Raw genomic sequence first — 15,586 nt, 5'->3', positions numbered from 1 at the left:
AGGTTGATATCAGCTGGTATCCTGTGGTTACCTATCGGCATTTCAGTCCTCCTTGCACTGCAGCACCCTCGCCCGGGCTAGCTCATGATCTGGGCTTGCTCCTGGCCAACTGCTTATGCCCTAGCCTCCATTAGTTTAGCTAGTGTCGCCCTGGCCCGGATGGCGAGGTTTTCGTTGTGTTTCAGTTTAGGTTTTGTTTTATTCCCTGTTGTTTCCCATTTGTGAAGACGCCGGGCTCAATCTCTGCAGCCCGGATCACAGTGGGCTTGCCCAGAATCCCAGCTGGCATTTTACAGACCTGATGGTTCTTGCCCCCAACGAAGCTGAGTGTAGCCGCTTCCGGGCTGTCTGCAGCCAGCCTGGCCCCATGGCTCTGAGGGATGGAAACCTTGGAGCACTGGCTCCAGGTCCCAGCTGTGACACCACCAGCCCACTGGAGCCCGGGGGCTAGGAAGGGCAGAGGAGACGGCAACACAGGGGAAGGCTAAAGCAGCGTGGCAGGGCTTGGGCTGAGCAGGTTTCCTCACTGGGTGGTGCTGAATGTGTCAACGAGGGACCGAGTAGCTTGAGGGTCAGGTACTCGCTCAAAGTGTGCTCTCCCTTCATCCCTGAGCCAGCCCCGAACCCCAATGCCATGCACCATTCCGAAACACAGCCCTGCTCTGTGCCCGCTCAGGATGAGCACCCCCACTGCCTGCCTCAGGATCCCCTCGCAGGCCTGGGGTCTGTGCATCTGGGACCACCTCCCCTGGGATTCCACGCCGGCAGCCTCTGAGCCATCAGAGAGTCTCCTGCACAACGCACAGCCTGGGGGCAGCAGCAGCTGTGAGCCACCCCCAGCCCTCCTGAGGTGGGCAGCCAGGCCTGCCCCCTGTCCCAGGTGGGGAAGAGAGCCTGCCCCCCACCCCCTGTATCTCGTGTTCCAGTGCCAAGGAGAGGGGATGCAGGGAGGGAGCGCGCGCGTGGCCACGGAGCATGTTGCTTAGACAGAGCCGTGCTGCGGCTTTGCACATCTGTCCCTCCTGTCTCAGCCCCTCGCTGATGCATGGCCACTCACTCCCTTTGTGCAGGATCACGGTGTTTGCCAATGGCTCCCTGCTGATAACCCAGGTGAGAGCGCGCAGCACGGGGATCTACAGGTGCATTGGCCACGGGCAGAGAGGGAAACCCACCATCCTGGAGGCAAGTCTGCGGCTGGCAGGTAAGGCCCTGGCTGGCTGGCCAGGTACTCGTGCAGCCCTGGCCGTATTCTGAGCCAGCCAGGCGGCGCGGCACTGCCTCTGTCCGGTGGCTGGGGATGAACAGTTCGTTCTCCAGGGCTGCCCGGCCATGGCAGAGCAGTCCTGTCCCACTGCCCGGCCAGGGCCAGGAGCTCTGCTCTGCTCCCTGGATCCCTGCCTGGATCTGTGCTGAGGCCCGGCGCTTGGGGCAGCAAGGCACAGCGCCTCGGGGCACGGCTGGGGGTAAGTCACGTCTCCCCCGGTTTCTCTCAGAGATCGAGGACATGGCGCCGTTCTCCCCGAAGGTTTTCATAGCGAGCCAGGAGCAGCGCGTGGCCTGCCCTGCCCCCCGCGGCATGCCCCAGCCCCGTGTCTGGTGGGAAAGAAACGGCCTCCCAATACCCGCTAGCGGCAGGGTGCACCAGGAGGCTGAAGAGCTGGTGTTCACCAGCGTTACCGGGAGCGACGCTGGCACTTACACGTGCCACGCGGCAAACAAGGCCGGGGAGAAGAAGCAAGACCTCAGTGTCACCGTAGCCAGTAAGCATTTTCCACTGGGGGCTGGGCAGGGGGCTCTGGGGATGGGCTGTGGGGTGCTGGGCAGGGGGCGGTAGGTGTGGGGTACTGGGGATGGGCTGTGGGTGTGGGGTGCTGGGCAGGGGGTGGTGGGTTGAGATGGCAGACGGGCATTGCCCGTCTGCCGACACTGGAGCAAAGGCTGAGCGAGGACAGGCTGCAAAGCAGAGCCTTGCCCAGCAGACCGCCGCAGGTGCTGCAGGGAGGAGGCTGTCTTGGTTGTCTTTGGGGTGGCTTCTGGCAGGTCTCCCCAGCCCGGGGGCAGTGCCTGGGTGTCCCCGTGGCTCTGGGAGGAGGTGGGGACTTTTCCCAAAGGCCCCCTACCCCACCCCCACGTTACAGAGCAGAGCTCCTGTGGCCCCAGACGTCACGTCACCAGCAGTCCACGCTGGGCGGGCGGGTGGTGCAGTGTCGGGGCTGCCCGTTGCCCGAGCTCTCCAGGCCAGCCAGGGGCACTGCCCGGTGTGGCTGAGGCAAGCATGGGGGGAGCCCAGGTAACACTGTGCCCTTGTCCCCAGCGGTGCCCAGGTGGGTGGAGATGCCCAGGGACAGCCAGCTGGAGGAGGGGAAGCCAGGCTATATCCACTGCCTCAGCAAGGCCTCCCTGAAACCCACCGTCACCTGGTACCGCAACGGTGTCTCCATCTCCGAGGTGAGCGTGGCGCGTGAACCCCAGCCAGCCTGGCCGCAGCCCAGCCTCTGGGCTGCGCGTCGGTCCATGGTGCACTGAAATGAACCTTTCCCAGTGCTAGGACCCCCTGCATTTCTCCCCCCACCTGCCCTGTCAGCTCCTAGCACCCTGGGCCCCAGGCCCCACTTCCCCTGGTTCTGCCCCGCACCTCAGCCCCAGTCTCTACCCCCTGCCCCGCAGCCTGCTCCAACGGGCCGGGCCACAGCCCCTCCCTGACTGCTCCAGTGGGTCAGGTCCCAGCCTGAGTCCTGGCAGGGCAGGTGGCAGAGCCCCAGGGGCGGCCGAGCCAGCTGCTGACTGCCCCTGCAACGGGCCTGCGGGCCAGGGCAGGGCCAGCTCCCCAGGGCCAGCAGCATGCCCTGGTGGGGGAGGACAGCAGGACTGATGCTGCTGTTCTGGTTGGGCAGGACTCGCGCTTTGAGATCTCGGAGAACGGGACGCTGCGCATAAACAACGTGGAGGTGTACGACGGGACCGTGTATAAGTGTGTGAGCAGCACTCCGGCGGGGAGCATCGAGGGATATGCCCGCGTGCACGTCCTGGGTAGGCCGGGTGGCTGCATGCTGCTGCGGGGACCCCCCATGCCCCTCCTCGCACTGCTTGGGCAGGCGCTGCACCCCGGGTTGGGACACCAGCTGCTTTGGCCTTTGCCTCCATGGGTCCTTGGCTCTTCCAGCGTGAGCCCTGCTCCTGTGTACGTGTGCAGCAGCGCCCCCGGTGCCGGCGCGGGTCTCCAGGCACGGCCCCCGGTGCCGGCGCGGGTCTCCAGGCACGGCCCCCGGTGCCAGCGCGGGTAGGCAGTGGTGTCAGTTACACTCAGGGGTCCCTGGGCTGACTGCCCCGTTTGTGTTTGTTCCAGAGAAGCTGAAATTCACGCCCCCCCCGCAGCCCCTGCAGTGCATGGAATTCGACAAGGAGGTCACTGTGTCCTGCTCAGCCACTGGCCGAGAGAAGCCCACCATCCAATGGCTCAAAACAGGTGAGGGGTGGGGACGTGATCTGTTTCCGGACTGCTTGGGGCTTGACTTCCCGGCGTGGCGGGGCTGGGCTCGGCACCAGGGATCATTCTGGCCTAAGGCCTCTGGCCTGGCCGTGTAGCTCGGTGCCCCTCTGGGGAGCGCCGCAGCAAGGGGGAGTCCAGGGCACAGCCCTGCTGCAGAATACATGCTGCCCATGTCCTGGGCACAGCGCTGGGGCCCGCAGGGCCTAGAGCCTCCTGCTACTTTGTGTGGCTGCAGCGTAACCCCTGTTCCTGCCCTCCAGACGGGAGCAGCCTGCCAGCTCACGTCAGCCTCAACGCTGGCGCCCTGCACTTCCGCAAGGTGAGCCGGAGTGATGCTGGTAACTACACCTGCATCGCCTCCAACAGCCCCCAGGGCGAGATCCGGGCCACGGTGCAGCTCACGGTGGCAGGTGAGTGCTGCGCACCTCTAGGGTCGGTCCCTGCTCCAGGGGGTGTTTCCTGGGCACCACCCCTTAATCATCCGTCCTGAGGAAGGGAGCATGCTCTGGCCTCAGGATCCCAGCACCATGGGCCCTTCGCACCTACTGGTGCTGCAAGTCATGGCCTCCCAGTCAGCTGAGCTGCTGGCAGCGTCTGTTCGTCCATGTGCCACTGGGTCAGGGCACTAGTCACCCCAAAACCCAGTCCTGTTTGTGCAGCTCCCTCTCCCGCCCGCAGCTCTGCCAAGTCCCCGCTGCAGCCTGTGGCACTGGGGAAATGCCAGCTGCAGGGAGCTGTCCTGCCCCACGCTGACCCCTCGCCCAGGCCCTGCTCTTACCTTCCCCCTCGCCGGCCCCAGGGCAGGCCCCCCTCCTAGTGCTGGACAAGGGGGCCATCTGAGCACTTACCTCCTGGTTTGGGGGTCCCCCCTGGATCCGGGATGTCCAGGGAGCCGGCGTAGACCTGGTGGTGGGGGGTGGAGAGCGGCAGGAGGAGAAGTGCTCGCATTGGCGCTGAGAAGCTGTCACCTCTGTGTTCAGTTTACATCACCTTTAAGCTGGAGCCAGAGCCCACGACGGTGTACCAGGGGCACACAGCCGTGTTCCGGTGCCAGGCAGAGGGCGACCCGGTACCACACATCCAGTGGAAAGGAAAGGAGAGGATTCTAGATCCAAGCAAGCTCTCACCCAGGTACAGAGCCATCTCTCTGCCCCCCTGCCACTGGAACCTGAGCTCTCCTGCCTTTGTCATGTGTGACGCGTGAGGCTTGCTGCCTCCAACCCATCCTGGAGCAGTGTCGGGGGGCCAGCTGGGGGCACCATCCCCAGCCTTCCACACTTCTGGGCCAGGCCCCAGACCTGGAGACCAGACCAATCCACGGGGGGATATTGGTCATTGGGCGGTTTCCTGCACTGCTCTGTGAGTGACAGTTGTGACTGGGAATCCCCTGCCTCCAGGAGCTGAGGCTTTAAGGCAAGGCCCAGGTGTGGAGGAGAGTCCCCTGGGCCCAGGCCGTGACAACTGAGAATGCTGCTCCACCAGAGTTCATCAGCGGAGCCACCGAGGAACTCAGGAGTGGGGCCTCTTGCCAGGAGCAGGAGAGCCGTTGGCACCAATCTCCAGGGAGCAGGAGAGTCCATTCCCTCGCAAGGCCACTGCCCAGTGGGGAGGGGTCCCAGCAGGCCTGGGAAGCCAGTGGAGTCCCCGGGGGAGACCCGCCGAGGCCGGTGTGCTCAGGACGGCTGTGTGCTCGGCAATGGTACGAGTAGAGCTGGCTGTCAGGAGCTGTTCTCCAGTTGTAGTTACGCCCTAGGACCGAGAGAAAGGCACCTTCTCCGGGGGTAGGTATGGCCCTTCCCACGCAGCACTGCTCGGGGGCTGCACTGGACCAGTCTAGTTACAGGGCTGAGTGAAGACGGGCCTTCGGTCTGGTTCCCCGAGGGCAGGTGCCCACATCTGACAGAGCAGCGTCACCACCACCAGCTGCGGCAGGAGGGCTGAGCGCAGGGTAGGCAGGGCGAGCGAGGCCCCGAGCAGGGCTGAGGCTCGAGAAGCGGTGCCTGGGCTCAGACTTTCTGCCTCCTGGCCCCTTTCACCAGCAGCAGATCAGGGAAGCGAGGCAGAGGGGAGAGCACTGACTTAGGGCCGCCAGCACCCTGCGTGCCTGACCCAGCCAGACCTCAGTTATGCCCTTTGCTGGGCCCCTGCCCTCTCCCGCGGGGTGTGCAGGGTGCCTGCCTCTCAGCACCCAGCCAGCGGGGAGAACCACTCCCGTCCCAGCGGGGTCAGTCGCAGTGGGCAGTGCTGGAGGGGTCTTGCAGTGCTGACGGATTCGAGGCCCTGGACAGATGTTCGGCTGGATCAGATGCGTGCACAGGTGTTCCAGGAGCGTGCCAGAAAGCCATGGAGGGGCATTTGTTCTGCACAGAGCCATGCTGTGTTGGGGGGAAGCACTTTGCAGAGGGCCGGGTGGCTGCTGGCTCCGTGCAGGCCAAGAGGCCCCTGGAGGAATATGGGGGTAGCAGAGCTATTTTGAGAAAATATTACAAAGAATTCCCACGGTCTCCCTCCTGCCATCCCTGGCTGCACAGACCCAACAGGAACGCAGGCCCTCGACCCCTGCCGCTACCCTCTGCTCTGGCCTCGCGCAGTGTGTCCCGGGAGGGCCTTGCCTGGGGTTAGCGCAGCGCCTAGCACACGGGACACCCCCTAAGCGCTGCTGTGTGGGTGCCTGTTGTTCACAGGATCCAGATCATGCCCAACGGCTCCTTGGTGATCTACGACGTCACCACGGACGACTCCGGGAGGTACACGTGTATTGCTGGCAACAGCTGCAACATCAAACACCGTGACGCCATCCTCTACGTTGTAGGTAGGAGGCACCCTTGAGCCCTTCTTGGGGATTTGGGCAGGAGCAGCTCAGATCCCGGCAGGGAGGCCTGGGAACAGCGGCTGGGGAAGGCAGGGCAGGTGTCTCCCCTCTGTATGGGCACCTCTGTGCAGTCGAGGGAGGGTCTCCTGTTCCTATAGCACCGTTCGGCCATGCCAGCAGGCCACCATCACTGCACACAGTGCCATGAGGGCAATGTAGAAACAGCCAAGTGGGGTTTGGAGCTGGACCACTGGGGCTTCAGGGGCTCCCTGTGGCAGCATAGCTAAGGAATTGGGGTCAGGACTCACTCAGGGCAAAGAGCTCCCCCCACTGAGTGCCCACCCAGCCAGGGGCTCCCCTGCGCGCGCGCACCCTCCGGGCCGCGTCCCACCCAGCCAGGGGCTCCCCTGCGTGCGCGCAACCTCCGGGCCGCGTCCCGCCCAGCCAGGGGCTCTCCTTAGCGCGCGCACCCTCTGGGCTGCGTTTCTCCCCACAGCCAGGCCACGTATTGAGCTGTGCGCTGCACTGTCATCTCACACGGCATCATTTGGCCCCTAGACAAGCCGGTTGCAGAAGGGGACGAAGGTCTCAACAGCCACACGCCCTATAAGATGATCCAGACCATCGGGCTGTCGGTTGGGGCAGCCGTCGCCTACATCATCATTGTGCTGGCCCTCATGTTCTACTGCAAGAAGCGGAGGAAGGCCAAGCGCTTGAAGAAGCACCCGGAGGGCGAGGAGCCCGAGATGGAGTGTCTGAATGGTAAGGCCTTAGCTGCCAGCCGGGGCTTGGCACAGGGCCTCCCACCCGGGCCCCAGTGCCGCGGGAGCGGGGACCGACGGGGGCTGCCTCCGTTTCCATCAGCACAGAGCCCTGTCTACGCCAGGCAGGAGCGTGGGGTGGGGCCCCAGGCTCTCCCAGCAGGCTGCGCTGGAGGCACTGGCAGGGCGGGTGCCAGCAGAGGCTGGCCGGTGGCAGGTTGTGCAGTGACCCAGCGAGCGGCACGGAGCGTTGCCCGCAGTGCGTGGATGCAGTGCCCTCTGGTGGGCACGGCAAGGCAGGGCCCCTCTGTGGCTTTCCCTAGCGGTGGGAAGGGTGAGAACGGACCTCCATGCCAAGTCATTCCTTGCTCCCCCCCCCCCAGCCTGCAGGCTGAGCTCCCTTCAGGGGGCACATGCTGGAGGGCTGCGTTGGGCATGGCATGCTTGCTGTGCCATCAGCCAGGTGCTCTCTGCCCGGGAACTCAGGCGCCACTGCCTCTGGTGATCGGTAGAGCCTGTGCAGTTGGTGTGGTAAAGGAAGGGCTCCCGGGGACTAGGCCGTTAGCTGACTGGGGCTTGGAGAAGCCGGTAGCACCCTGCAGCCCATAAGGAGCTGGGGAGGGTTGCTGTTCTGCAGGGGGTAATGCTGGACCACGGGGTGGTTTTGCCCAGCTTCGGGGTCAGGCTCACAGGCCCACGGTCCCTCGTGTCGCAGAGGGCTGCTGAGCTCTGACAGTCCGTCCAAGTCTTGCTTGGGTCTGAGTGTGGGGAGGGGCAGAGCGCTCGCTTCACACTGTCTCCGAGTCCGGTCTGTGGCATTGAACCGAGATCCTGGCCGGGTTCCCTGGCTGCCCACGCCGGGAAGTGACGGCCCCTGTTTTCCTCGCAGGTGGCGCTCTGCTGCAAAACGGGCAAACCACGGCCGAGATCCAGGAAGAAGTGGCCTTGACCAATCTGGGCAGTAGCTCCGGCGCTAGCAAGAGGCACAGCGCCACGGACAAGATGCACTTCCCCCGCGCCAATCTGCAGACCATCACGACGCTGGGTATGGGCAGTGGGGCTGCTTCGGACCCGGGTGCTAGGTCTGGAACCCAGGTTCAGCCAGGACGTGATGCTTCCCGGGCTGGGAGCCACCTTGCCCTCCTCCCTCCCCCCCGGCAGCTAGGCACCCAGTCTTACACGAAGCATTACATCTCCCCCGCACACACAGCTTGCAGTGGTGATGAGAATTGAGAAGTTACAAGCTTCCAGCAGAGCCCTCACACACTCAATACCCTGGGAGCGGTGCATCAGGTGCAGGGAGTTTGTCAGGTCTGAGACAGGAGTTGATTGTAAAGACTAGTGAGCCCTTTGTCAGCTGGCACCAGTGGGCTGCTGGCACCCGGGTACGGCTCTCAGTCCCCAGGGGCTGTAACCCCGAAGGGCTGTTTCTCTGTGCCATGTTCTGGGGTCCTGCAATCAGCCATACCTGTGGGGCCTGGAGCACACAAGAGATGGACCAGCCCCATCAGCGTGCATGGGGCATGACCCCCTCCGACAGAACACTGGGGATGAGACCTGTCGCCCTCCCCTACCCCATGGACATAGAAATGCCCCCGGCTGGCTGGCCTATAGCCTGTTCCTCCTGATGCACTATCAGACTGTCCAGTCCGGCCCCTGGCAACGCTGGCTCTGGGAATGCCCACTTGTACAGCGTTCTTGGGCAGAGCCGACTGGGCCCTCTGGGGATCAGCAGACAGGAGCACCGGGCGGAAGGGGGCGTTGGTCGTATCACCGTAGCTTTACCGCTAGCCTGGCTGCTTGCCCTAAACGTGGCTGTGACCCGGCCAGCCATACCCTGTGCATGCAAGTGGCAGCACGTTGTCCCAGTACGCTGCATGCCGATCTCCCTGCTGGCCAGACTGCCCCAGCGTGCTTACTCCAGAACCAGGGCTTGTGAAAACCCCAGGCTGGGCAAAGCCCTCACATCTGCCATCCAGGGCTGGCCCCTCTTCGTCCAGATGGGACTGCCTAACCGTGGCATCTGGGATGGAGGGGTTAGCTGCCCCCGGTGACGCCTGCGGTCCTCAGGCAGCGACCACCTGTCCCTGGCCACACAGGGGCAGCGGGGCTGCACGTGCACAGGCGGGATAGAAGGAATGATCGGTGACGCACTGGGAGTGTCGTGCGTGTGGCTCTCCTCGCACGCTGATCCCCGATTTATTATTTATTTTCTTTCTTGGGGAATTTCCTTCCTTTTGAACGAAATTGTATGATGACGTGAGAGAGCGTCCCCCTGCTCCCCACCCAATGCGTGCCGGAGAGGGAGGGCGTTCCCCCGTGGACGTGAGTGCCAGGTGGCTCCCGCCCTGGGGACCAGCCGCCTGTCCCGTTGCGTGGCTGCCGTTCCCTGCGCCCGCTGAACGGGCCATTCTCAGAAGCGCCCTACAGGGTGGTGAGGATGGCCCTGGCTGTGTTGTCTGTCCCTCCGCCCCCCTCATTTTGGGGGTGGCAGTCCTGCTGGCTGCTTCGAGAGTAACGCTGGGTCAGCCTTCTCCTCCCAGCTTAGCGTAGGAAACCAGGGCGGCAACGTGGCCTAGTGGGTAGGGTGCTGAACTGGGTCGCAGGGGACCTGGGGTCTTTCCCAGCTCTGCCCCCGGGCTGTTGGGTGATTGAGGTGAGTCGTCCCCTCTCTGGGCTCCAGCTCTCCTGTTTGCAGCAGGGCAGGGGCTCGGGCTGTGCAGAGATGGTCCTGCACACGCTCTCCGGCCCGCCTCCCGGTGACCCACTGCTCTCTGCTTCCAGGGAAGGGCGAGTTCGGGGAGGTCTTCCTGGCCAAGGCGAAAGGCCTAGAGGACAGCGAGAGCGAGGTGCTGGTGCTGGTGAAGAGCCTGCAGACGAGAGACGAGCAGCTGCAGCTAGACTTCCGGCGCGAGGCGGAGATGTTCGGCAAACTGAGCCACCCCAACGTGGGGCGGCTGGTGGGTCTGTGCCGCGAGGCAGAGCCGCACTACATGGTCCTGGAGTACGTGGATCTGGTAAGGGAGGGGCCCTGCTGGCCAGGGACGGGGCTGTTCTGGGATGAGCGCAGGCTGGGGGTTGCCATAGGGGGAGAGACCCTCTAGCGTCCAGGAGAAGAGGAGGGAGGCTGGGTTTGTGGCCAGGCCCTCCCCACCCTCCCTGCCTCTGTCGAGAGGCCGTTTGGCCAGCTTTGCCCTGGGGGGTCCAGGCAGGGCTCCTCTCTGGGATGGTCCAGGAGGGAGCAGAGACTGTGCGGGTCTGTCTGGGGCAGGGCCCTGGGCTAGTGCCGAGCTGCCAGGCCTCCCCGGTCCAGGGGCGCAGAGCTCTCCAAGGAAGGGCTGAGCTGCGTAAGGGGCACTGGCCCCCAACAGCCATGGGGGAAGGGTCTAACACCTGGGGCCGGGAGGACGCCAATCTCTCCGGAGCCCTCGCTCCCCCGCACTGGCAGTGCCAGGGCCCCTCGCTGCCACTCTTGCCTGCCGCCCAAGGGGCGGGGAGCTCACGCCTCTGGCAGACAGCCCCTTGCTGCCCTGAGCCGCGCTGATGTGGCAATTTCGGCCTCGCCAGGGGGACCTGAAGCAGTTCCTGAGGATCTCCAGGAGCAAGGATGAGACAATCAAGCCTCAGCCCCTCGGCAGCAAACACAAGGTAAGTGCGGGAGCACTGGTGACCCCAGTCTGCCCGGCCGAGGGCCCCGATCCTCCCCAGGACGGGCCCTGGAGCCTGCCCCCACAGGCACCGGCTCCGTTCCGGCCCAGGCTGAGGGACGGGCCATGCCGAGATGCCCTGTGGGTGGCACTGATGTGTCTCTCGTGGCAGGTGTCTGTCTGCAGCCAGGTGGCCCTGGGGATGGAGCATCTCTCCAACACCAGGTTTGTGCACAAGGACCTGGCCGCCCGGAACTGCCTGATCAGCGCTCAGAGGCAGGTCAAGGTGTCGGCCCTGAGCCTCAGCAAGGACGTGTATAACAGGTACGTCAGGCCAGACCCTGGCTGCCTGCCCGCGGGTCCCCTGGGTGCGGGCGCTCTCCGGCCGGCCTGACCCCCCTGTCTCGCTGTGCAGTGAGTACTACCACTTCCGCCAAGCCTGGATCCCGCTGCGCTGGATGCCCCCGGAAGCCGTCCTGGAGGACGAGTTCTCCACCAAGTCAGACGTGTGGTCCTTCGGCGTCCTCATGTGGGAGGTCTTCACGCACGGGGAGATGCCCCACGCCAAGCTGGCGGACGACGAGGTGCTAGCAGGTACGTGGGGCACGGGGCTGGGCAGAGGAGGTCGTTGAGTGGGGGGATATGCTGGGCTGTTGCCTTCTCTCCCGCTCCTGAGAAGGCTGCTGGAGCAGCGGGTCCTGGCCAGTATCCGAGTCGGGCCCAGGGCGGACAGGCCCCACGGTGACCCCACAGCGATCCCTGTGCCCTCCCCAGACTGCTCAGTGCCTCGGCCCTGGCCGGCTCTTCAGGCTCCCTGCACACAGGCTTAGCGAGCAGTACGGTGCTGTCACCCGCCCTCCCCCACGGGCCTTTGGCCAACTCCCCACCCTCCCCGAGGGCTCTGCTGTCCTCCCCCCTCTGCTGTCCCTGCAGGGGGCTGACACCCACCCTGCCTCAGGGCTCTCCTGTCTCTCACCCTGGGCTTTTGCTATCCCTGCAGGTTTACAGGCGGGGAAGATGAAGCTGTCTCACCCCGAGGGCTGCCCTTCCAAGCTCTACAAGCTGATGCAGCGCTGCTGGGCCCCCAGCCCCAAGGAACGCCCCTCCTTCAGTGAGCTCGTCACCGCGCTGGGCGACAGCCCGTCCGACAGCAGAGCCTGAGCGGGGAGCCGGCCCCTTGCGGGGGGGCGGGGGGAGCCGGGCTCCAGGATTGGACTGGGACGAGTGGGAGCCCAGAGGGACCATGGGTTATCATAGCTGGACTGGGCACTGGGGGGGCCTCTCCCCGGCCTGCTGGCATGGTGTCCTCCAGGCCCTACCTCGGCTCCCCATAGTGCTCCAGCCAGCCATTGTGTGCCAGCAGGAAATGCTGGGGGCCCCGGGCCACTTCCACAACCCCAACCAGGGGCTCCTCTGCTGCCCTGAACCCCCAGCACATCCAGGCCCCGTCCCGGGGGGCTGGGAACCTGGCAGGAAACCCCCGTTCGGCTGAGACACGCTGTGCAATGCAGCCCTCCCCTCTCCCCTGCGTGCCCCTGCCACCCTCTCCTTTGGGGCAGCCTGGCGCAGAGCTGTGGGCTGTTTCCCTGTGCTACGTCCCTGCCCGCTATCAGACCAGGGGAGCCGTGCACGGCAGACGCAGATCCTCTCCCGGAGTCGCCGAGGAACCTGTGTATTTATTCAGAGGTTCTGCTCCCCTGCCCCGCCTACCGTGCTAGGCCCCAGCGTGGCCCTGCACGGTGAGCTGAGCGGCAGGACCACCAAGTGCCTGGCATATGAAGGAGATTCTCACTCGCTTTCCTGACTATCCGATGCCTTCTTTTATATGATTCCCCAGGGCGGCGCCCCTCTGGCCCTGGTATGTCGCGCTGACCCCTCCCCGCCGAGAGCCCTGGTGTTCGTTTGGTTGCGCGGGGGCTGTGACAGCCAAGAGGTTTTTTACACGCTGCTCTCAATAAAGAATCCCTTTTTGTAGCTGCTGTCGTCAGCCTCCTTCCCCCCTGCAGAGGCTGGGTGGGTCCTGCACCGGCTGTCGGCACAACCAGCTCTCCAGCGCCCACACCTTGCACACGCGCCGGCTGAAGGGTGAGGCAACGCAGCACTGCTGGGCAAGGGGCACGCGCGCTGGCTGGCATCCCTGCTGCTGGGACGGCCTCCCGCCGCCTCTGGGAGCAGGGCATGGAGCTGGCTGGGAACCAGGGTGCTCTGCAGGACGTGGGTTTGTCTTTTCCAGGGAACCTTTCAGGTTTGGGTTTTTTGGTGAACAGCAGAAAACCAAAAGATTTCCATCCCAGCATGCTGCCACAGCGCCTCTGGGGCGTTCTGGGTCAGGGAACCAGTCCCCACCTGCAGTCCTCTGCTAGGGTCGCCCTCTCCACTGGCCAGCCCCAAAGCTCCCCCCCGGCCTTGCTCTGCACCCAGAGCCCCCGGTGCTGGAGCCGCCTGCAGGGTGCCTGGCAGTCCCTGCGGCAGGTGGTACTGGCCCGGCATATTCCCAACACGTGGGCGCAGGGGGGAACGAGGCAGTGCTGTGCCTGCAGGACCTGAGGTCCAGACTGCAGCCCTAAGAGGAGAGGGGGCATTAGCCCCACGGGGACCTGCAAGGGGCTGAGCTCTTGTGGCTCCCCACGCTCAGGCTTGAGGCTTTTCCCTGAGCAACGGCAGGGGTAACACCCAGGTGCTAGGACATGGAGCATCCAGGCTGGGCAATTCCTCCTCCCCAAGAGATGGATCTGTGGCCTCTGCCATCTCCCTGCATGGGCCATTCTGCTGCCAAGGCCCTGCGCTGCCCGTACCCCTGCCTGCCAGCCACAGGGCGCAATGGGGTCTGCTCCCGGTTGCTATGCCAATACAAACCAGAGAGACTCAGAGACTTTAAGGCTAGCAGGGACCATGATGGACATCCAGTCTGAGCTCCTGCACATCGCAGGCCCCAGAACCTTGCCCACCCCACTGCTGGAGCAGGCCCCTACCCTCTGGCTGAGTGATGGCTTCAGAGGCAGGCCAATCTCCCCCACAACTGCCCAGATCTCTGCCAATCTGCCCTGGGGGAGGATTCCTGCCTGGCCCCAAATACGGTGATCAGTTAGACCCTGAGCATGTGGGCAAACTCCACCAGCCAGACACCCGGGAAAGAATTCTCTGTGCAAGTCAGAGCCCTCCGTACACTGGGCCATCTCCGGCTGGGGGAAATACTTGCTAACAGCAGTCGATGGACCGCATGCCATTGTAGGCAACATCAGACGATCTCCTCCAGAGACTTCTCAAACTCAGTCCTGATACCAGTTAGGCTTTGCCCCACTGCTCCATGGGGAGCCTGTTCCAGAACTTCACCACTCTGATTATTGGAAACCTTTGCCTAATTTCAAGCCTAAACTTGTTGATGGCCAGTTTATAGTCATTGGTTCTTGTGTTGGCATTGGCGCTTAACTTAAATAACTCCTCTCTCTCCCTTGCATTTATCCCTCTGATGTATTTATAGAGAGCAATCGTATCTCCCCTCGGCCTTCGTTTGGTTACAGTAAACAACCCAAGCTCCTTATGTCTCTTCTCATAAGGTTAGTTTTCCAGTTCCTGATCATCCTAGTAGCCCTTCTCTGCACCTGTTCCAGTTTGAATTCATCTTTCTTAAACCTGGGAGACCAGAACTGCACACACTATTCACTCCACTATAGTGGAGTGCCCCAAGGGTAGGTCCTCGGGCCGGTTTTGTTCAGTATCTTCATTAATGATCTGGAGGATGGGATGGATTGCACCCTCAGCAAGTTTGCAGATGACACTAAACTGGGAGGAGAGGTAGATATGCTGGAGGGTAGGGATAGGATACAGAGGGACCTAGACAAATTAGAGGATTGGGCCAAAAGAAATCTGATGAGGTTCAACAACGACAAGTGCAGAGTCCTGCACTTAGGACGGAAGAATCCCATGCACCACTACAGACTAGGGACCGAATGGCTAATCAGCAGTTCTGCAGAAAAGGACCTAGGGGTTACAGAGGATGAGAAGCTGGATATGAGTCAACAGTGTGCCCTTGTTGCCAAGAAGGCTAATGGCATTTTGGGATGTATAAGTAGGGGCACTGCCAGCAGATCGAGGAATGTTATCCTTTCCCTCTATTTGACAATGGTGAGGCCTCATCTGGAGTACTGTGTCCAGTTTTGGGTCCCACACTACAAGAAGGATGTGGAAAAATTGGAAAGTGTCCAGTGGAGGGCAACAAAAATGATTAGGGGACTGGAACACATGACTCGTGAGGAGAGGCTGAGGGAACTGGGATTGTTTAGTCTGCGGAAGAGAAGAATGAGGGGGGATTTGATAGCTGCTTTCAACTACCTAAAGGGGGGTTCCAAAGAGGATGGATCTAGACTGTTCTCAGTGGTAGCAGATGACAGAACGAGGAGTAATGGTCTCAAGTTGCAGTGGGGGAGGTTTAGGTTGGATGTTAGGAAAAACTTTTTCACCAGGAGGGTGGTGAAGCACTGGAATGCGTTACCTAGGGAGGTGGTGGAATCTCCTTCCTTGGAAGTTTTTAAGGTCAGGCTTGACAAAGCCCTGGCTGGGATGATTTAGTTGGGGATTGGTCCTGCTTTGAGCAGGGGGTGGGACTAGATACCTGCTGAGGTCCCTTCCAACCCTGATATTCTATGATTCTATTCCAGATGAGGTCTCACCAGCGCCTTCTATAGTGGTACTAACACTTCCCTGTCTCTACTGGGAATACCTCACCTGATCCAGCCTAGGATTACATTAGTCTTTTTCACAGCTGCATTACATTAGGGGCTCATAGTCATCCTCTGATGGCCTAATACACCGAGGTCTTTTCTTCTGTCGCTTTCAACTGATACGTCCCCAGCTTATAGCAAATATTCTTCTTGTT

At 62.7% G+C, this 15,586-nt stretch overlaps 1 protein-coding gene across 1 annotated transcript in view; it reads left to right on the top strand.

Moving 5' to 3' along the window:
* PTK7 (protein tyrosine kinase 7 (inactive)) overlaps positions 1-12,684 on the top strand; it is a 96,084-nt gene extending 83,400 nt beyond the window's left edge. The window contains exons 6-20 of the mRNA XM_038397671.2: positions 1,071-1,201; positions 1,494-1,760; positions 2,315-2,448; positions 2,895-3,030; positions 3,347-3,466; positions 3,751-3,900; positions 4,471-4,621; positions 6,175-6,302; positions 6,861-7,064; positions 7,953-8,108; positions 9,848-10,080; positions 10,631-10,711; positions 10,883-11,034; positions 11,126-11,304; positions 11,711-12,684. Coding sequence (XP_038253599.1) covers positions 1,071-1,201; positions 1,494-1,760; positions 2,315-2,448; positions 2,895-3,030; positions 3,347-3,466; positions 3,751-3,900; positions 4,471-4,621; positions 6,175-6,302; positions 6,861-7,064; positions 7,953-8,108; positions 9,848-10,080; positions 10,631-10,711; positions 10,883-11,034; positions 11,126-11,304; positions 11,711-11,871 — 2,383 coding nt within the window. The 3' untranslated portion in view covers positions 11,872-12,684. The remainder of the gene's footprint in view (positions 1-1,070; positions 1,202-1,493; positions 1,761-2,314; positions 2,449-2,894; positions 3,031-3,346; positions 3,467-3,750; positions 3,901-4,470; positions 4,622-6,174; positions 6,303-6,860; positions 7,065-7,952; positions 8,109-9,847; positions 10,081-10,630; positions 10,712-10,882; positions 11,035-11,125; positions 11,305-11,710) is intronic.
* The last annotated feature ends 2,902 nt before the right edge of the window (positions 12,685-15,586 follow it).

The sequence above is a fragment of the Dermochelys coriacea genome, chromosome 3 (genome assembly GCF_009764565.3).
Source record: "Dermochelys coriacea isolate rDerCor1 chromosome 3, rDerCor1.pri.v4, whole genome shotgun sequence".
NCBI classification, from domain to species: domain Eukaryota; kingdom Metazoa; phylum Chordata; order Testudines; family Dermochelyidae; genus Dermochelys; species Dermochelys coriacea.
Note: the sequence above shows the minus strand (reverse complement) of the source record. Positions and strands in the feature narration are given on the sequence as shown.